Source organism: Pseudorasbora parva, chromosome 8 (assembly GCF_024679245.1).
Source record: "Pseudorasbora parva isolate DD20220531a chromosome 8, ASM2467924v1, whole genome shotgun sequence".
NCBI classification, from domain to species: Eukaryota; Metazoa; Chordata; class Actinopteri; order Cypriniformes; family Gobionidae; genus Pseudorasbora; species Pseudorasbora parva.
In genome coordinates, this window is record NC_090179.1 from 8,986,827 (window position 1) to 9,009,125 (window position 22,299).

At 46.4% G+C, this 22,299-nt stretch overlaps 1 protein-coding gene across 2 annotated transcripts in view; it reads right to left on the reverse strand.

The window, feature by feature from the left end:
* tgfb1a (transforming growth factor, beta 1a) overlaps positions 1-4,356 on the reverse strand; it is a 25,396-nt gene extending 21,040 nt beyond the window's left edge. Inside the window, exons 1-3 of one of the 2 annotated variants that reach the window (XM_067450047.1) lie at positions 4,277-4,356; positions 1,559-3,148; positions 1,096-1,445 (exon numbers count right to left, since the gene is read on the reverse strand). In XM_067450047.1, the coding sequence (XP_067306148.1) occupies positions 1,096-1,420 (325 nt within the window). In that variant the 5' untranslated portion in view covers positions 1,421-1,445; positions 1,559-3,148; positions 4,277-4,356. Of the gene's footprint in view, positions 1-1,095; positions 3,149-4,276 lie in introns of both variants that reach the window. The other variant, XM_067450046.1, reaches the window with a different exon arrangement.
* Between the last annotated feature and the right edge of the window lie 17,943 nt (positions 4,357-22,299).

Here is a 22,299-nt window from a genome sequence, read left to right on the forward strand (position 1 = left end):
TCACTTTTTAAAAATATATAATTGTACAATCTGCTTCTATTGCAGCTAGTAAAGCAAATGTTTCTGCTTTAATATATTTAATAAAATGCTGATAATCTGGTCTAGTATAACTTCTCCCTGAACCTCCCGCTGCCCTGTATCTCATTCTCTCATTGGTTGTCGGTCATCGCCGGTGTTATTTTCAGTCAGAACACGTTTCACACAGCAAGATTTTAAATCGCAGACAGGTCCAGATATTTAGCATGGCAAATCTTGACTCATCACAATTCTCTCAGATCTCATCACACCGCATGATTGTCACTCTTGTGAACTAGAAATAATTTGTCTATGATTTCTGACATTTGTTGGTGATTTCACAAAACCCTTCAGCGAGTGAAAATCGGGCCTAAAATTGCACAGAGTGAACTCGAAATTTGGGGTAGGGATAGGAATTTTGTCCAGGAATGACGTCTAACTCGTCAAAATCAGGACATGCTAAAATACCACACATAGACTGAGGGCAATGGAGGAAAATGTTGTCTAGCCCCCTATAGTGGCTGAAGTTTATTAGATAACTTAACATTAATTAACATAACTGAACATGTTAGTCTACTTTTCACAGAGCCAGAGAAGCAGGATTTTTGCTACTTGAATGACACTACTGTTTCTGTAAAGATATATGACAACCATATATATATATGACATATATATGACAATCACATATATATATATATATATATATATATATATATATATATATATATATATATATGTGACAATCATATATTTATATATATATATATATATATATATATATATATATATATATATATATATATATATATATATATATATATATATATATATATATATATATATATATATATATGACAACCATATATATATATGACATATATATGACAATCACATATATATATATATATATATATATATATATATATATATATATATATATATATATATATATATATATATATATATATATATATTGTGATTATGCAGTTATACAGTGATTAATATGCAAATGCACTGTCATGAATGAATAGGACATGATGTTAGATTATATCTCTAAAGAAGTCAGAAAGAGGACAATACCTTGCCGGATGATGAACTTGTGCACCTCCTTGCCAAAGTAGTCCTCATCGTCAGCCTGCAGAGGGACAGTGTTCAGCTTCATTTCTTCGCTTAGTTCAACAGTGCTGTTGTACAAAGAAAGCAAAGAATCTGGGATCTTCTGTCCATCATCGTCTATCTCTGATTCGGGCTCTTTGGCCATGCGCAATTTGCTGAGGATCTGACCGCGGATAGCCTCAATCCGTTTCTTCTTCACCACCTCCAGGTCCAGAGTCTTGCAGGTGGACATACTGCCCGTTCCAGCCACCATGCACAGGGTCGTCAGGACCAAGCAAACAAACCTCATGGTGCCAAATATGAACCCAAACTGTCTTTTGAAACAGTTTTAAGTAAGAAGAAAGACTTGTAATCGAGTCTGGAATTGACGTAGAGCCTTCGGATTAAACAGACACAGTAGTTTTGCTGGTTATGGAGTTAATGTTACCTGATGATGATTCTGGAAAGCACCTTGAAAAACGTAGCCAACAGAACAGCTGATGTCTTTCTAATATGGGAAATTCCTGACACATCACTTGATTCAGAGCTCCCTCCAGACAGCCCAGTACAGTTTTGCCAACCACTCTCCCATATAAACAAACTTAGGGAAACACAATGACCATACGATTACTAGGCTACACCTGAACACAGCCTTGTGTATTGAACATTGACATATGTAAGCATAAATCTGTTTGTTTTTTTAAACATATACAAACATACACAAGATCTTTTTTCACTATTGCCGACTCAGAATGCTTGTTCAAGTACATGCGTCTGGACTGACTATTTTTCTCTCCTCTAGTCTCTCCTCCAACTTCACACTGTGAAAACACGAAACGGTCCAGATACAATGGCACGTCTGTAACCTTGTTTTCTCACTAACTTTCCTCTACTCACAGCTTTTTTTTTTTTTACCCCTCCAAGCTTCTCTGGTCTTTATATGTCACTCAATACTTTGTCATCTAACACAAAAACCTCTAAATAAGCCTTTCTTTAACCATTTAACTAAAGCAGACAATCTCATCCCGTTGTATTCGACATTTGTTACAAGTCAAAGGGCTGTGTCTACTTAAGAAAGCTTAGATTAATTTTCCGCAAGCATCCAAATAATCAGATAACACTAATGATGGCTTGCACAGTTTGAAGGTACTTTAACAGTTCTTTTAACATGCAAACATCAAAGCTGATTTTAGAGCTCTGGGATGCTGTAAACCACTTAAAACATTGTAAAGAAGTTTAAAAAAAATGTATAACTCTCTACAGAGCAAAGGCTTCACAACCAATCAGTAAAAATAAGTAACAGTGTTTTTTAGATACGTAACATGGCTCTTTAAAGACCTCTTTTTCTCTCCAAACAAGAGATGTTCCCACTAAAAATGGAAGTGGAAAGTTTAATTTACATGGCTAACCAAACCCACTGCTTCACACACAAACCCACACTCTCATACACTGAGAGGAAATGAAATGAAAACAGATCCTCTCGGAAAATACCCTAATGTTTTGGCCTAGATGATGTAATGCGTCAGGAAAATCAAACTAACCACGTCCAACACGAGCCTTGAGTGACAGATGGAGTAAACAAAAAGAGCGAAACAAATGAACCGTCCATGAGTGCCCAGGCAGTAAGCACGTGAACCACAGCAGTGACAGCAGTAAATGAGGTGCAAATGTTCCTTCTCTACTCGCCCCTTGTTCTGTTTGTCCACTTTTGTGTCTTTTGGCTTCAGTCTTGAGTAAAAACAAGTCCTTCAGACACTCCTTTTCTCTCGTGGTACAGCACTCTTTATATTAGCTCCTTGTTGTAACACACTCCCTCTCTTCGCTTGTCAGAGCTTGCTGGTGACAAAATTAATTGGGAGAGCTTTACGTTCCAATAACTTCTCTCTCCCACTCATGCTCACTCACTCTTTTCAGGGTTGCCGTTGCTTCACTATTGAGCCGAGAACTCTCCGCCCAGGAAATGAGGCTAACAGACTCTCTGAAATCTGCTCCTCACACAGCACTGCTCTTATACTGGTCAGGAAGCCCTTAGCAGCTTCTGGGAGACACACATACAAAATACACAGTGAAAGGACAGACAGCTAAATAACATGGGCATGACACTAACGTCTGGCCAAACTAACCACACACCTTATTAAATAAGTGCCAAGGTAAGACGATGACAGACACACTGGAATGCTCTCTACTATACAAACACACTCCCAAACTGAACTCTGATGAGCTGCACAACAGAACACTGTTATAAAGTCACATTTATGTAATGCGGTAAGCTGATGTTCACTTTGCTGTTTATTTTCTGGCCTCTACTTCAAATGTTTTGAAGAAGGCAATCATTAAAGAGATGTGAAGCTTAAATATTAGATACATGTGATCCAAATCCACATTTGGCTGGCTTTGACATTAGGAATTTTGTAGGAGCACTAGGAATATTTTTAATTTTTTATAACAATGCCCTCTCTGTGAAAGAGCTGAATAATTGTTTATTTTAATTATTCAACCTGTACAGCACATCATATCAACACTCTAGCAACCACTGCTTGATTAAAGGGAATCTACAGTTATAGTATACTTTTGCTGCAAAATAATTCCATCATGCAATTTCATAAAGCATAACGAACCTTAGTAAAAGTTTTCATTTAGATTTGCTTTGGTTTGTTTTAAATGTCAGTAGCAAGAAAACGTATATAAGAATTATGTTTTCTGTGTTTTGGTAAGATATAGAAATATACGTATCATAAAATAAAGCCGGTTTAATGTGTTTCTGGCTCCCTCTTGTGGACCTGAAGAGCAGTTTAATCATCTGCTGATTTCAAGTCTTAAAGGATTAGTTCACCCATTGGTTACATTAGACACCCTTGCGTCATTGCAAACCCGTAAGACCTTTGCTCATCTTCAGAACACAAATTCATATATTTTGAGGAAGCTGTCTATGGAGGGGTCAGAGAGTTCTCAGGATTTCATCAAAAATTTCTTCATTTCTATTCCAAATAAGAACGAAGGTCTTACAGGTTTGGAACAACATGAGGGTGAGCAATTAATGACAGAATTTACATTTTTGGTTGAACTAACCCTTTAACATTAAATTCATGTGATGTCAAATAACAGTCTCTACTAATCATACTGGCCTGCCACCAAATGAAAAATTGCAGAAATAAGGAACACTTACCTTGTCTTTAACTGGTCAGATAAACAGATAGTCACACCACATCAGACTGCTCAAAACATCTTTGAAAGCACCACATGCAGAGTTATATCCCAGTGTTTACATCTTAGGAAGTCATACACACTGTAAAAAATAAATCCGTAAAATAATTAAAAAAGTACTGGCAGTTTACTGCCAGGACATTATTCAGCAATTTTGCGAACATTTCTGTAATGGAAGGCATTTTCTGCCAATTTTAAATAAATCAATTAAATGATTAAAATTGTATCACTAGATTAATCATTTTCTTCCATGGTTAAACCTAACATAGAATGCAATGAATTACAAAATTCTAAATTCTGGCCATTTACATAACTATACTTAATATATATGCTCCTAGAGAAACACCTACATTCTTTTCTGATATGATCTCTCTCTTAAATACACAATGCTCAACATTTGATTGGAGGAGATTAATTTAACGCTTTCTAATCTGGATAGATCCTCACACTCTGGAGGTCCTAACCCTAAATCTGCAAAAATGTTGCATGCTTTGAGTTCTGGTTTTGGATAAATAGATGCATGAAGAGAAATTTTTTTTCTCTAAAAGGCATAAATCTTATTCTCGTTTAGATTATATTTTTCTTCCTAAAAAATTTATGAAGTTTGTTTCAACTTATGAAATTCATGAAATGTATATATCAGACCACGCAATGGTCTCTTTGTAAATCACTCTTAATGAAACTCCCAAAGAAGATGAGATGTTTTGTAAAAAAAAAAAAAAAAAAATGAGAGAGTGGATTAAAGAATTTTTTTTTTTATGTATTATCTGAAATTACACCATCTATACTTTGGGACGCAGAGAAAGCCACTTTGAGAGGACATACAGTGCCCTCCACAATTATTGGCACCCCTGTTTAAGATGTGGTTGTGGACTTGATGCAAAAAAAAAAAAATCACAAATTTAGGGGGAAAAAAAACCCTTGAAATCATGTGTCCCACTATTATTGGCACCCCTAACAATTCCTCTGAAAAATGTAATTTATTTTTGTCTAAATATATTTTTCTGTAGTTGGTAAAGTTGGTTAGGGTATCTAGGAAATTTTAATTAGTAATTCATGACTTCCTGCTTCCCTGGGGTATAAATATGATGTGACACAGAGGCCTAATTCTCTCACCCATTTGTCAACATGGCAAAGACAAGAAAACACACCATTCAAGAAAGGCAGATGTGTGTCGACCTTCATAAGTCAGGCAATGGCTACAAGAAAATAGCCACTCGCCTTAACTTCCCCGTATCTGTAGTCAGAGGAATCATTTAGAAGTTTAAAACAACTAAACAGTGACAAACAAGGCTGGAAGAGGTCCCAAGTTTATCTTGCCACAACGCATAGTGAGGAAGATGGTAAGTGAAGTAAAAAAATGTCCTAAGCTCACTGTCACAGAATTGCATCAAAGATTGGAATCTTGGGGTCACAAAGTCTCCAAAACAAAAATCAGATGCTCTCTACATGCCAACAAGCTGTTTGGGAGGCATGTAAGAAAAAGCCTTGGTCTGCTTTGGTCAGATGAGACTAAGATTGAGCTTTTTGGCAACAGACACTCTAAGTGGGTCTTGCGTAAAACAAAAGATTAGTATGCCGAAAAGCACCTCATGCCCACCGTGAAGTATGGTGGAGGATCTGTGATGCTGTGGGCCTGTTTCTCTTCCAAAGGCCCTGGGAACCTTGTTAGGTTGCATGGCATTATGAATGCTTGAACTACCAGGACATTTTAAATAAAAAACCTGATGGCCTCTGCCAGAAAGCTGAAGATGGGTCGTCATCACCATGATAATGATCCAAAACATGTGGCAAAATCTACACAAAAATGGTTCAGCAGTCCAACCCGATCACACATAAATGCGTATAAATAGTAAGAGTGTGCAATGTCGTGGAATGTATATGCCAAAACTCATTTTGGCGTGCATATGATACGCTGTTTTTCGCGTGCATATGATACGCACTTTATGGCGTATATATGACACGCTCTCTTGGGTATGGTTAAGGGTAGTGGGGTGGGGGGTTCGTATGTATAATACGCCATAAAATATGTATCATATGCACGCAAAAAACAGCGTATCATAAGCAAGCCAAAATGAGTTTTGGCGTATACATTCCACGACATTGCACACTCGTACTATTTATACGCATTTTTCATGAGATCGCCCTGAGCAGTCACAAACTCAAGGCCCTCCCATGGCCATCTCAGTCCCCAGACTTCAACCCAATCGAAAACCTTTGAGGCGAGCTAAAGAAGAGAGTGCATGAGAGAGGACCCATGACACTATGATCTAGAAAGATTGTGCACAGAAGAATAGTCAAAGATCCCTCTCTCTGTGTTCTCCAATCTTGTGAAATGTTATAGGAGAAGATTAAGTGATCTCTTGTTGGCAAAAGGTGGTGGAACAAAGTATTAACATCAGGGGTGCCAATTATTGTGGGACACATGATTTCAAGGTTTTTTTTTCTTTCCAAATCTGTGATTTTTTTTACCACCAAAGTAATGTACTTAAACGAAAGGTAGGATTTTTCTCTTTTTTTGCATTTGGGTTCTATGTTGTTTTAAAGAAAGGAGAATTTTTAGAAGTCCGTGACCACATCTTAACCAGGGGTGCCAATAATTGTGGAGGGCACTGTATATCATACTCCTCTTATAAAAATAAAGAAAGAAAATCTATCACTAATGATCTGAAAGAGGAATTGTTACTTAGAAAAGCGTTACATTAGCAAGATCAATCTGAAGAAAATCGGAACAAATTAGTGAGAGCTAGAGCATATTTCAATTTAAACCATTCAAATTACATTTAACAAGAAAATCTGTATTTGAAACAAAAAATGTACGAATTTGGGAACAGATCGTTTAAAGTACACATTATTTATAGGGGTGATGAATTGAAAAATCAACTTTCCATTAATCTTTTGATATATAAAAGGTCATGGTAATATAAGTTCTATCCTGTAAGTTTCAGAGCTGAAAACTCCCTTGTTAGTCAAAGAAAAGCTTTTATAGACACCGGCAGGGCCGGACTGGGACACAATTTCAGGCCGGGAAATCCTCCAGGGCAATATGCACCCAAAATAAAATGTAGAAACACAGACAACCCTATTTTTTTACCTAAATAATTAAAGGCTTCATCTCAAACGGTACCCTCACTTCCCTTTTCCTTTTCTTAATTTTCTTAAATATCTCTGTCTCCATCTATTTTAGTAAATCAAAGTATTATATTTAAGACAAAATTTTGTTTTTATGTTTTTAAGTTAAAATTTTTTTTATAAAATATCGTCTCGGTTACGTATGGTAACCCTCGTTCCCTGAAGGAGGGAACGGAGATGTACGTCAGAACTAGACCGACGAATGGGGATCACTTCGAGAGCCCCTTTCAGCTTCGAAATTTAGAAAACGGGCCAATGAACATTGGCGTGAGTGCTTTGCATAGCGCACCCCACCCCGCAGCGCGGGTATAAAGCGGAGGCGCTCACCATGAACCATTGTTTTTCACTGAGGAGCTGAACCACGGCTCGAGCTGCAGTGATGGTACAGCAACTTTGGCGACAGGACGTACGTCTCCGTTCCCTCCTTCAGGGAATGAGGGTTACCATACGTAACCGAGACGTTCCCCTTCAGTCGGTCATGTTCGACGTACGTCAGAACTAGACCGACGAATGGGGATCCCTATGGAAAACGCCACAGTTACTACCACTTCCAGCGCCCTGCCGGAGTCCCTCGGACCCCGTCTGAGCAGGCGGGGAATTTCCTGCAGGGAGAGCCTTACTGCCATCCCACAAGACCCAAACAGTGGCTATTGGATAACGCTGGGAAAGCATGCCCCTGGGGGCCGCTGCGGAAGCCACACTCCCCCGAAGGAGATAATGTGTGGAAAACACGTATGGACTGGCTGTGGGCAGTACTACATACTGGAGTCCCAGGGGTGGCCCTGGCCCAGATGGGCGGGGGGCAGACATTGAACTGAGACGGCAGAGCGGGCTCTGCCAAGGGAAAGACACAGGCTCGCCGTGAACCGTGGAGAATACGCATATGGGACCACCGTGGGGGTCACTACATATGGAACCCAGCCTAACACAAGTTCCAACTGCATACGAGTGTTAGACCTGGCATCAGACGCTCCGCCACATCAGACTGCCAAGGGTTGCGGAAGACTCGACAGGGTTCGCCAAGCTGGGGATCTCGACTGGAGCAATAAGCGCACATATCCGTTCCAGAGGGAAGGGAGTGGCGCAGCAAGCCGACACTAGAACGGGCACTTCGGTGCTACCAACTCTGAGGAGTGAGTACATGGGAAGATACCGGTTCTACACGCAAGCTATAAAATCTAGCGAACGTGTTGGGTGTCGCCCAGCCCGCAGCTCTACAATATCTGTCAGCGAGGCGCCATGAGCCAGGGCCCAGGAAGAGGCTACACCCCTAGTGGAGTGGGCTCTAATCCCGAGTGGGCAGGGCACGTCTTGGGACTCATACGCCAAGACGATGGCATCCACTATCCAGTGGGCCATCCTCTGCTTGGAGACAGCCTTTCCCTTCTGCTGTCCTCCGTAACAGACGAAGAGCTGCTCTGAGGTCCTAAAGCTTTGCGTTCTGTCCACATACGTCCGAAGAGCTCGGACAGGACAGAGAAAAGCCAGGGCTGGGTCTGCCTGCTCCAAAGGCAGCACTTGCAGGCTCACCACCTGGTCCCGGAAGGGAGTGGTGGGAACCTTGGGCACATCCGGTCCGGGGTCTCAAGACAACGTGAGAGTAGTCCGGCCCGAATTCCAGGCACGATTCGTCGACCGAAAATGCCTGCAGGTCCCCTACCCAATGCAGTCAGGAGTACTGTCTTCAGAGACAGGATTTTTAACTCCACTGAATGCAAAGGCTCAAAGGGAGGACTCTGAAGTGCCCTAAGCACCAGAGCAAGGTCCCAAGAGGGTATAGAGGGGGGGGCGAGGCGGATTTAATCTCCTCGCACCCCTCAGGAACCTGACGATTAGGTCGTGCTTCCCCAAGACTTACCTTCTACCAGTTCGTGATGGGCAGAAATAGCGGCCACATACACCTTGAGGGTGGAGGGAGACAGCCTTCTCTCCAACCCACTCTGTAGGAAGGAAAGCACGGCCCCGACCGAACATCTTCGGGGGTCTTCTCAACGAGGTGCCATCGCATAGAGGTGCCTCGTAGAGGGAGCTCTAGTGGAAGTGATGGTGTCTACCACAGCCTGTGGCAGGCCACCTAGAACCTCCGTGTCCCGTCCAGGGACCAGACATGGAGTCTCCAGAGGTCTGGACACGGGTGCCAGAAGGTGCCCCGTCTCTAAGTCAGGAGGTCCTTCCTCAGAGGAATGGGCCAAGGAGGTGCTGTCGCAAGGAGCACTAGTTCCGGGAACCAGGTCCTGTTGGGCCAATACGGCGCCACCAACAGGACCTGCTCCTCGTCCTCCCTGACCTTGCACAGAGTCTGTGCAAGAAGGCTCAAAACGCATATTTGCCATGCTGTGTATCCGTGCCGAGGATCCCCTCGGATAGGGAATAAAACAACTGGCAGTGGGCAGTGTCCGGAGCGGCAAACAGATCTACCTGTGCGGCTCCGAAGCGGTCCCAGATCAGCTGCACCACCTGGGCATGGAGTCTCCACTCTCCTGGAAGCACTGGCTGTCGTGAGAGCTCATCGGCCGCACGATTGAGCAGGCCCGGAATGTGAGTGGCACGAAGTGACCTCAGATACTTCTGACGCCATAACAGGAGGTGGCGGGCGAGTTGTGACATGCGGCGGGAGCGTAGACCACCCTGTTTGTTGATGTACGCTACGGCCGCAGTGCTGTCCACACGGACCAGAACGTGCTTTCCCTGGAGCGGTGCCTTGAAGCGGCTCAGGGGAAGACGAACTGCTAACAACTCTAGGCAGTTGATGTGCCATTGCAGTTGAGGCCCCGTCCACAGACCTGAAACTGCAAGCCCGTTGTACGTGGCACCCCAGCCCGTGGATGAGGCATCCGTGGAGACAATCGCATGCCTGGACACCTGTTCTAAGGGCACCCCCGCCCGTAGAAACCCAGGGTCCGACCACGGGCTGAAGGTTTGGCGGCATCTCGGTGTAACCAAGACACGGAGGGAACCGCTGTGCCACGCCCACCTCGGGACTCGGTCGTGTAGCCAGCGTTGAAGCGGTCTCATATGGAGCAATCCGAGCGGCGTCATGTGGATGCCATATGCCCCAGGAGCCTCTGAAACTGTTTCAGTGGGACCGCCGTCCTGCATTTGAACGAATTCAAGCAGTTCAACACCGACTGAACGCGCTCCTCGGTGAGGCGCGCCGTCAGGGTGACCAAATCCAGCTCCACACAGAGAAAAGAGATCCTCTGCGTCGGGCAGAGTTTGCTCTTCTCCCAGTTGACCCGAAGTCCCAACTGGCTCAGGTGCCCGAGCACCATGTCCCTGTGCTCGCACAACTGCTCTCGTGACTGAGCAAGAATCAGCCAGTTGTCGAGGTAGTTGAGAATGCGAACACCATGCTCTCTCATGATCTCTTCGCGATCTTCGTGAAGACACAGGGCGACAGGGAGAGCCCGAAGGGTAGGACCTTATACTGATATGCTCGTCCGTCGAACGCAAAGCGTAGAAACGGTCTGTGTCGAGGGAGAATCGAGACATGAAAGTACGCGTCCTTCAGGTCGATCGCTGCAAACCAATCTTGGGGACGGACGCACCTGAGGATGCGTTTCTGCGTCAACATTCTGAACGGTAGCCTGTGAAGGGACCGGTTGAAGACACGCAGATCCAAGATCGGTTTTCGTCGCCCCTAGGGCGAGGTCCGTCGCCGTCCGGAGCTCCCGGAGGAGCTCTGGGCCAGGACTACCCTTGTGCATGTCCATGAGCGTCTGTGCTTGGTGAACCTGCAACAACGCCATGGAATGCAGGGCGGAAGCGGCCTGGCCACAGGACCTATAGGCCTTCGCGGTCAGACCAGAAGAGAACCTACAAGCCCTGGACGGGAGCTTCAGGTCCCCGCGCCAGCTGGAGGCGGACGTCGGACACAGTTGCATCGCGACCGCCTGCTCCCCCGGCGGAAGACCCTCATACCCCCTGGCCTGCCCGCCGTCGAGGGTAGTGAGGGGGGAGGAGCCACTAGGTCGCCCGCGGGCGCTAAACGGTGCTTTCCACGACCTAGTCAGCTCCTCATGCACCTTCGGGAAGAAAGGCACCGGGGCAGGATGCTGAGAACCAGCGCGGCCCGCCCCGAGAAACCAATCATCCAACCTAGAAGGTTCGGGACGTGGTGGAGGGTTCCACTCAAGCCCGACCTTTTCGGCAGCCCGGGAAAGCATAGCCATCAACTCCGGGTCCGACTCGGTCGTTGCCACTCTCCCAGAGGGAGGCAGTACGGCCGAATCTTCATACCCCGAGGACTGAAACTCCCCCTCCAATGCAGCGATCGACATCTGCTTGTCCGCGGGTGCCCCAAAAGACACTGTCGGCCGCTCATGTGAGGGGCCGACGGAGTCTCCCGGAAGCACCACCGGTTGCGGCGCGCGTAAGGGATTAGGGTCCCGCGGAGGGTTACTCGACGGGTTTGTCCTAACCGTAATCCTCAGGTCACCCCAGCCATCCATCAAAGTAGGTATATTCTGCTGGGCAGGAATAGACCTAGATTGAGCTATGGGTAGGGGGACTCCACCTTCCCGGAGGAAGGCGAGTCTCGACCTCAGCGCCGCGATAGTCATGTTCCCGCAGTGAGAACACAAACTATCCACAAACGCTGCCTCAGCGTGCTGTAAGCCCAGACACGTGATATAGCCCTTATGACCGTCAGCGGGCGACAGGGAACGACCGCATCCAGAAACGCACGGGTGGAAAGACACGTCACCCGTGTAGCTCTTTTTGTGAGGAAAATCTGCTCTTTTAGGTGTTGAAGCACCCAGCGATCGACCGCGGCAGAAACAACAGGGTTTGTGTGCAGCCTGTTTTCTGCTCTCACCAGAAAAAAGAACACGCCCACCGAACCAACTGTGTGTGGTGTATGTGTGTGTGTAATTTGCTCAGTTTGCTGTGAAAACAGCAGCTCTCTCAGCAGCAGTGAGATCGTGGTCGCACTGTCTTGTGCCGTCTGGCCAACACAAGAGCGATTTCCCCCGGCACACGCTTTCTCGCTCTCTTGTTGCTTAGATAGCAGGCAGTCAGATGCTTCATCAACGCCGTTCGGCTCCGAAGTGAATGACAATGGTTCGTGGTGAGCGCCTCCGCTTTATACCCGCGCTGCGGGGCGGGGTGCGCTATGCAAAGCACTCACGCCAATGTTCATTGGCCCGTTTTCTAAATCTCAAAGCTGATAGGGGCTCCCGAAGTGATCCCCATTCGTCGGTCTAGTTCAGACGTACGTCGAACGTGACCGACTGAAGGGGAACCCCAATTTAGCAACACTATATTGCCTACAATATGTAAAAAAGAAAAAGTTTCTTATTTTGCTTTTTCTCTGCCTGGCTGAATCTGATGAGTGATCACTGCACCACAGTGAGTGCAAGGATGATTATCTCCACCTTCATTTGATTAAAAAAAGGGGGAAAAGTTTTAAGACTCAGACTAATTCCCTGATCAGTGCCCTTCCTACCAAACTAGTTAGCTGATTGAGACGCACCCATAATTTTATAAATAAATGTCAAAATGTATTCAATAATAAACTATATTTTTACAGTATATGCAGGGGCTCAAGATCCAGGCCAATACACAAGCTCCTGGCCCTATGCAGCACTAGCAGTCCTGATGAGCCCTAATGTTCCCAAAATAAAAAAGCTGTAGATACTATTTACAAAGTAAAATAACTTAAGTGAAAATAGATTGTATTTACACCATATAAAAGTAGCAGTTCATTGCAATGTGTAAATAGTAATAACATGCAATTTATACTTTTTGACAGAAACATGATATTTGCACCTCAGTATTGTTATACATTAATATGATTCACTAATAATACGTGTAAATGATTATATTTATTCAAATTATTAAATGAATGCAGCCTTAATGGGACACCTATCCCTAATTATTTGTGCATTTCAGTCTTTAAGTATTTGTGTTTAGGTTGTACACTTTATTTATTTGTGTGTACTTTTTAGATAATTATTCTCTAATTTTACATTAAAATATGTTGCATGTCAAAATTGTAGACTGGCCCTTTAAGAATTGCGACTGTAAATCGTGCTGAAGAGAGTGGAGTCGCACCTTTTCTTTACTGCATCCGTAATATTTAGGATTTAAGATTATATTTATTTATTATATTTGCTTAATTTATTAACAAATCAAGATTAAAGGAAGATTTTTCATGAAAAAGACAGATTATGTGGGTTGTTTTTATTGGACAAGGAGCGAGTTGACTGGAAACTTATGCAATATGCGAACACATTGCTTTTGGAAGATTTCTTCATTTTTATTCAAAGTAAATGCCTTTGCATGATGTGATGGGAAAAGCATTGTCCTTTTGTTGTCTGGACTATTGCTCCTCACATTTAGTGGCGAAAACAGTCTCTACAGAATAGCCCCGGCCACTGACTCATCGGATCACACCATAGACAGTAAAAGAAATGGACAGAGCTATCCCATTGACTTCAATGGCGGAAAATGAGGCTGTGGCAAGGGGGGCGTGGTTCAGCGAGGTCTGCAGCGGGAGAGAGAGCCGCGGGACAAGCGGTAAGTGAGTGGGTTGGAAGCAGATTAATAACACCTGTCTCTCGTTCTAGTAATGAGCGCGGAGAGGGTATAAAACATCGGTGGAACCGGAGATCGAAGAGAGAGAGAGCCGGACTGTTGACGCGAACCCCAGAGACTGAGTTAACCGGAAGCCGGAAGTGCCGACCCGGAAGTGATCGTTGTGTTGAGAGAAAAGCACACCATTGAGTGTGCTGATGTGTTTTGAGAATTATAAATAAATACAGAGAGCGTCAACAGTCCAACCGACCCCCGTGTCCTCTTCCTTCCTTCCATTATCGAACTTTGCTACAGTGGTGCCGAAAACCCGGGAAGGAAGTAGGACCGCGCCGCCGCCATGACAACACCAACGCCCTCCGCCTCGCCGTTTGCGGACATCATCACCTCTCTCGCGGCCCTCCACCAGGAACAACACCAGTCCATGCTGGACCTGCGGGCGGACCAGGAGCGCCGCTTCGAGGCCATCGTCCGCGGCCAGCAAGAGGACCGCGAGAGGTTCCGGAGCTGGGTAGACCGGGAGGTTCGCACCGAAGCCGCCGGGCTCGCCAGCGCACCGGTCCACATGCCCCTACACAAGATGGGGCCACAGGACGATCCCGAGGCCTTCATCGACCTCTTTCAGAAGGCAGCGGAGGCCTGCGGGTGGCCCCGGGCACAGTGGCCGGTGCGCCTCATACCACTGCTCCCCGGAGAAGCCCAGGCGGCCGCCCAACAACTGCCGGTGGCGAACCTCCTGGATTATGAAGACCTGAAGAGGGCCATCATCCAGCGGGTCGGCCGGACCCCCGAGCAGCATCGTCAGCGGTTCCGCTCGCTGGAGTGGGGTGAGGCCGGCCGACCCTTCGCGATGGCCCACCAGCTCCGGGACGCGTGCCGCAAATGGCTATTGGCCGGCGGAAGCGACGTGGACCATATCATCGATCTGGTGGTGCTGGAGCAATTCATCACTCGGCTCCCAAGAAAGACCGCCGAGTGGGTCCAGTGCCACCGGCCCACGTCGCTGGAGACGGCCATCCAGCTGGCGGAGGACCATCTGGTGGCGTGCCCGGGGGTCGGCGAGCCCTCACTAACTCCTCACTCTCTCTCTCCCCCCTCTGTCTCTCCCTCTCACCCTGTCCCTCTCCCCAGGTCCCGTCCTCCAGGCCCTCCTCGCGTTCCCCCCAGAGGTCGGGGTGGGATGGGCCCAGGACCGTCCGGGAGTTCGCGGGCTCCGCCCAGGGGGGCGGGGCCGCTGGGGGCGGGTGGCGACAATGGCTCCGGTTTCACACCCTCCCCGCGCTCATTTTCCAACCCACTCCCCGCCGCAGGGGTGGCGGGTAAGCCTGGGCTGGCCTGCTGGCGGTGCGGTGATCCGGATCATTTTGTGGACCGATGTCCGAGGATGGACATCGGGACAATGATCCGGATCCCGGACGTCCAGCGGACCACCCCCGATCAAGCAGGAGAGTACCAAATTCCTGTAAGTATCAAGGGGGGTACATATCAGGCCTTGGTGGATTCAGGATGTAACCAAACCTCGATCCATCAAAGCCTGATGCAGCCTGGGGCATTGGATACAAGCCGCATGGTTAAGGTGCGGTGTGTGCACGGGGATGTGGTGGAATATCCGGTTGTCCCAGTCACGATACAGTTTAGGGGGAAAAAGCATAGTGTTGAGGTGGCGGTTAGTCCCCACCTCCGGCATCCGCTAATTCTGGGGACGAATTGGCCCGCCTTTTCGGCATTATTGGGGTCGTTATGCGCGGATGCCGCTTGGGAAAACAAGGCTAGGAACGGGGCGGTGCGAGTGCAGGTTGGCGAGACTGATACGGGACCCTTGGGAACAGCTTCAGAGGAACCGAGCGGGGTCGAGAGACTGATTCTCTCGGACCGCGATGACTTCCCTCTGGAGCAGTCTCAAGATGAGACCCTAAAACATGCATTTCAGCAGGTCCGCTCTATCGACGGTCAGTCTCTCCAACCCGCATTGCCCGTCACGTATCCTTATTTTGCCATAATTAAGGATCGGTTGTATCGAGTGACCCAAGACACTCAGACAAAAGTGGATACAACCCAGTTATTAGTACCAAAGAGCCGCCGGGAAATGCTTTTCCAGGCGGCTCACTCGAACCCGATGGCGGGCCACCTGGGGCAGGCGGCCACACTGAATCGCTTAATGACCCGATTTTTTTGGCCAGGCATTCATGACAATGTGCGCAGGTGGTGCGCGTCTTGCCCTGAATTTCAGTTGGTGAATCCACTGGCCGCCCCAAAAAGCGCCATTGCGCCCCCTTCCATTAATGCAGGTCCCCTTCGAGAGAATTGCGATGGACCTCATCGGGCCATTAGAGCGATCCGCACGCGGACATCGTTTTGCGCTAGTTATCGTGGACTACGCAACACGATATCCGGAAGCAGTGGCTCTCCGCAACATCTCTGCGAAGAGTGTTGCGGACGCACTGTTTCGTTTAATCTCCCGAGTGGGGATTCCGAAAGAAATCCTCACTGATCAAGGCACGGCGTTTATGTCACGCACGTTAAGCGAATTGTACGGATTATTGGGCATTAAATCTATTCGGACAAGCGTCTATCACCCACAAACAGACGGCTTGGTCGAACGATTTAATCGCACTCTTAAATCCATGATCCGTAAATTCGTACAGGAAGACGCCAAAAATTGGGATCGGTGGTTAGAACCCCTCTTATTCGCTGTGCGAGAGGTCCCGCAAGCCTCCACGGGGTTTTCCCCCTTCGAGCTTCTCTACGGACGGCAGCCCCGGGGGGTGCTGGACGTCCTACGAGAAACTTGGGAGGAGGGGCCTTCTTTGGCCAAGAACGAAATCCAAAATGTGCTGGACTTGCGAACAAAACTCCACACCTTGGGGCGGCTATCTAGGGAGAATTTGTTGCAAGCCCAGGACCGCCAAAGTCGGTCGTATAACAGGGGTACGAGACTACGCAAATTTACACCGGGAGAGAAAGTGCTCGTATTACTCCCTACATCGAGCTCTAAATTAATGTCGAAGTGGCAGGGGCCGTTTGAGGTCGCACGACAGGTTGGAGACCTCGATTATGAAGTGATACGGTCCGATAGGAACGGGGCACGTCAAATATACCACCTCAATCTCCTTAAGAAATGGAATGAGGTGGAATCAGTGTTGTTGGCGACGGTGATCGGGGGAGAGGATGATCTCGGGCCAGAGGCGAGCATCAAAGCACAATCGGTCGCGCTGGCCCCTGGGGGAGATCACCTCTCACCGTCCCAACTCACTGATCTCTCTAAACTACAGGCGGAGTTCGCCGACGTGTTTTCGCCCCTACCGGGACGTACCAACTTAATTCAGCACCATATCGAGACCGAGCCGGGCGTGGTAGTTCGCAGCCGGCCGTATCGTTTACCTGAACACAAGAAAAAAGTAGTTCAGGAAGAATTAGGGGCAATGCTCGATATGGGAGTAATAGAGGAGTCCAACAGTGACTGGGCGAGCCCGATCGTTTTGGTCCCTAAAACCGACGGCTCGGTCAGGTTCTGTGTGGACTACCGCAAGGTGAACGCAGTGTCGAAATTCGACGCGTATCCAATGCCGCGGGTTGACGAGTTGCTTGATCGGCTGGGCACGGCTCGATTTTATTCGACATTGGACTTAACGAAGGGCTATTGGCAGATCCCCTTGTCTCCATTGTCCAAAGAAACGACAGCCTTCACCACGCCGTTTGGATTGCACCAATTCGTCACGCTTCCCTTCGGCTTGTTCGGGGCACCCGCTACCTTTCAGCGCCTCATGGACAGGATTTTGCGTCCCCATGCCGCATATGCTGCTGCCTACCTGGACGATATCGTGATTTACAGTCACGATTGGCAGCGGCATATGCAGCATGTCAGGGCTGTCTTGAGGTCGCTGAGGGGAGCGGGGCTCACGGCCAATCCGAAGAAGTGTGCAATTGGGCGGGTGGAGGTAAGGTATCTGGGCTTCCACTTGGGTCATGGGCAGGTGCGTCCCCAAATTGATAAGACCGCCGCAATTGCAACCTGTCCGAGACCCAAGACCAAAAAGGAGGTAAGGCAGTTCTTGGGGCTGGCGGGATATTATAGACGGTTTATACCAAATTATTCGGACCTCACCAGCCCTCTGACTGACCTTACTAGAAAGGGGCTACCAGATACGGTCCAATGGACGGAGCCGTGCCAGCAGGCCTTCACCCGAGTTAAGGCTGCTCTATGTGGCGGGCCGCTTTTACACTCCCCTGACTTTTCTCTCCCTTTTTTGTTGCAGACTGACGCGTCGGACAGGGGGCTGGGCGCAGTCCTGGCCCAGGAGGTGGAGGGGGAGAGCGGCCGGTGCTGTACATTAGCCGTAAGCTCTCGAAGAGAGAGGCTAAGTACAGCACCATTGAAAAGGAGTGCCTTGCCATCAGGTGGGCCGTTCTCACCCTCCGCTACTACTTTCTGGGGCGGGAGTTCACCCTCTGTTCGGACCACGCTCCTCTCCAATGGCTCCACCGCATGAAGGATACCAACGCGCGGATCACCCGTTGGTATCTAGCTCTTCAGCCTTTTAAGTTCCAGGTGGTCCACAGGCCGGGTGCTCAGATGGCTGTGGCCGACTTCCTCTCCAGAAATGGGGGGGGGGGGGCTGCAGGCCGGACGGCTCCCCGGCCTGAGTCGGGCGGTGGGGGTATGTGGCAAGGGGGGCGTGGTTCAGCGAGGTCTGCAGCGGGAGAGAGAGCCACGGGACAAGCGGTAAGTGAGTGGGTTGGAAGCAGATTAATAACACCTGTCTCTCGTTCTAGTAATGAGCGCGGAGAGGGTATAAAACATCGGTGGAACCGGAGATCGAAGAGAGAGAGAGCCGGACTGTTGACGCGAACCCCAGAGACTGAGTAAACTGGAAGCCGGAAGTGCCGACCCGGAAGTGATCGTTGTGTTGAGAGAAAAGCACACCATTGAGTGTGCTGATGTGTTTTGAGAATTATAAATAAATACAGAGAGCGTCAACAGTCCAACCGACCCCCGTGTCCTCTTCCTTCCTTCCATTATCGAACTTTGCTACAGAGGCCAATCAGAGGCACTCACTTCTTGATGGCTGAGCGTACCGCGCAGGCTCAGACTGAGCTTGACGATGTAGATGTGACGTAAGCAACCAGTCTGACAGCTGTAGGTCTTCTAGTAGTTGTGGAAAGTGAAATCTGAATCACGTTGTTTACATATTTTCTCCCATTGCTTTTGGCTCACTATCGGCTTCTCCCCATTCTTCTCCCTTGACTTTATCGGACTTTATGTTTCCACGTCCCCCGACTGCCTCATAGACAGTAAAAGATTGTTTCTGAGCATCTCCTCCTGTCTATATGGTAATTTCTCAACTGTGCAACAGAGTCGCGTTGGTTATGATGCAATCGTTAGCCAATCGTTAGTAATCGTTATTTTTATAAAAACAGCTACTACGGGCTGATAGTGTAAGATACAAGGTAATGGAGCCTTTTATGCATTGTCGTGTTTCTTTATAAATAAACAATGGACAAATGGAGTCTTTAAACGCCTCAGATGTAAAGTTATTCACTGTCATAGTGACTCAAAAATGAATGGAAGTCAATGGGATGCTAACAGCAGGTGATGGCTTGCTTAGCAATGGCCGCCCCTATGGGTGGAACGCTTTTCGAGTGCTAGATTACCCCCTTGGATCACGCTAGCCAGCAGCAATAAACATGCTGAAGAAGATAGCAAGATATTGTGGAAGAACACAGTCGCTGCATGATCTTCCTTCGGATCATAATATAAGGAATGTGTGATACTACATTTATTTTTAATGAAGTTCCAGCTCACGTGGGGAAGAACATTTGCGTGTTCGCTTCATTTCACTGTGGAATCGTTTGTAAACAAGCCTCAAGCGCTGGATTTGCAGACACAATGTTGTGCCTTCTATATTGGATCCGACAGGAATGGGCAACAAACTTATGTGAGTAAAACGTCTTTTTTATATGTAATAGTAGTCCCAGGGCTGTGTGTTTTCCAGACGGGCTACCAAAACATACGCCCGTCGGCAGAAATAATATTTTCTTGATCTGGGCGTGCACGTGTGTGTGTGTGTGTGTGTGTGTGTGTGTGTGTGTGTGTGTGTGTGTGTGTGTGTGTGTGTGTGTGTGTGTTCGCTCTTATATCCACAGATCATGCGGGCCATGTAATACAGAAATAATATTCCAATCAATCGCAGGTGGATGAGAAATAAATACATCATTGTGTTTGTTAGATAAAGATGTTTACAAGCCCTGTGAGAGAATCATCCCGGTTGCCACTTTCAAATCAGTCCCTCCCTCATGTAAACTGAACTGACAGTAGAGCTGAAGCTCATTAAATATTAGGGGTGTCCCCGACTAAGGATTTACAGATTCGAATCAGAATTTTCGAATCTCTCTATGGTCGACCGATAGTCGAATCATCTCTGTGTGTGTAAACCATAGACCGGAAAAAATAAACGGAGTAAACAGGTTGGGAAGGGCAGGACACTAGTCAGCAGGAGGCTAAGACTATTTTTTATTTTACTTTACACACGGCACACAGCCACCACTATTAATAAAGTGATCAAAACAGGCTAACGTTAACATTCGTTAATTAACCGTTCTCTCATAACATTTAAAAGTCACGATCGAAACACAGGACATCACACAAATATATAAAAAAACATTTTGATAAATAAACCTAAAAACAATACCTGCCTAGTGAGGAAAAGAACACTTTGTGCACTTATATGCACATTCTTAAGCCGATTGTGCCTATAGACCCTTTTACTGTTTGTATACAATGATGACGTAGCAACGTATGCGCGCGCATTTTGGCAACAAACTGTGGCGAGAATCAGCAGCATGTCAAGCTAAGTGAGCGGATTAAGCAACACAAACCGAGAAAGTTATTTTAAAAAGTTGACTTTATCAAATGGTATTCGGCTACCAGATCCGTGTACTATAGTGGAGTGGATAGAAGACGTTAGCAGATGGCCAGGTGGTCGGATATATACGTATTTAGTTGAGAAACCGAGCGTGTACACCCGAGACAAGCATATAAATCACTGGATGCTTATGAATACGTTGTCTGTGGGCATGTACAGTATGTCCAATACAATTTTCTACATTTATTTTTATTCTTCACACAGACATACATTTATCCTTTTCCTTACATTTTATGTTGTTTTTGATTCGTATGTGTCGACACACTTCTGTTTAAAGTTTAATTTTGTAATGCTATAGTACTTAAATAGCAACTATGTTGCTTGCATACATTTCTCAGATGGTTATTTTGCAATTAAACTATTAATAAAATCATTACAAATGAAATTGATAAGTACTGTCATAATTGATATGATAATCTGGGGGTGGGGGGTACTTTATACACACCAGTGGCAGCCAATGTTGGGAGGTTTATTATAAAGCATTAAGTTTCAAGTGCAGTAAATGTTTTACAAATTAAATTTTTTATGTGAGCATTTTTATGTCCTCTTTCCCATCAATGCATTTATTCGCCTGCAGCCACAGGTACTGCCGGTTCTTCTGAAACGTCCATGATCCTGTCAGAATCCTATAAAATTTAAGCCCATTGGTGGAATAGCGATTAGTGCAACTGAAAACGCAACGCATATATATATATATATTTTATACTTTTATACTTTAAACTTATATTATTCAAATCAGTTAAATGATTGTTAGGCTGCATTAAAGCCGGGTGCACACTGTGCGATTTTGGCCACGATTTGGCCGTCTGAGACCAATTTAGCAAATCCTAAAAGATCCCTCAGATCCTAGGCTAAAATCTGACGTCTTTGGTCGTTAGTTTGGCATGTTCACCGGCAGCCGATTAATGAGCGCTGCGATCAAATTTTACCTCAGACAAAATTCTGGCAGTGTCAGAAGATTTGCCGCACAATCCTGCAGTGTGACTTCTCCTACAACGACAGTCAAATATCTCCATTTTTCAAGACAAACTATGACCAAAACGAGTACTAGAGATTTCTTTGTAGCCAGCATTTCAGTCCCACGTATAATTTACATTTAATCATTTAGCAGACGTTTTTATCCCAAGCGACTTACAAAAAAGGGGAGAGTAATAGAAGCAACGAAACAGACAAGGCCAACAACCTGTAAGAGCTGTAAGAAATCTCAATTAATTAGCACAGTACACAATTATTATTATTATTTTTTATTATTATTTTTTATAAATAGCCATCTACAACAAAAACTCACGTACGCAAAATGCCGAACACTGGATTTTGATAGCTATGATAACAACCCATTAGGACTAAGGCTGTTGTCCCAGCTGTTGTCGTTAATGCAGATTCAGTGGCCCAATGG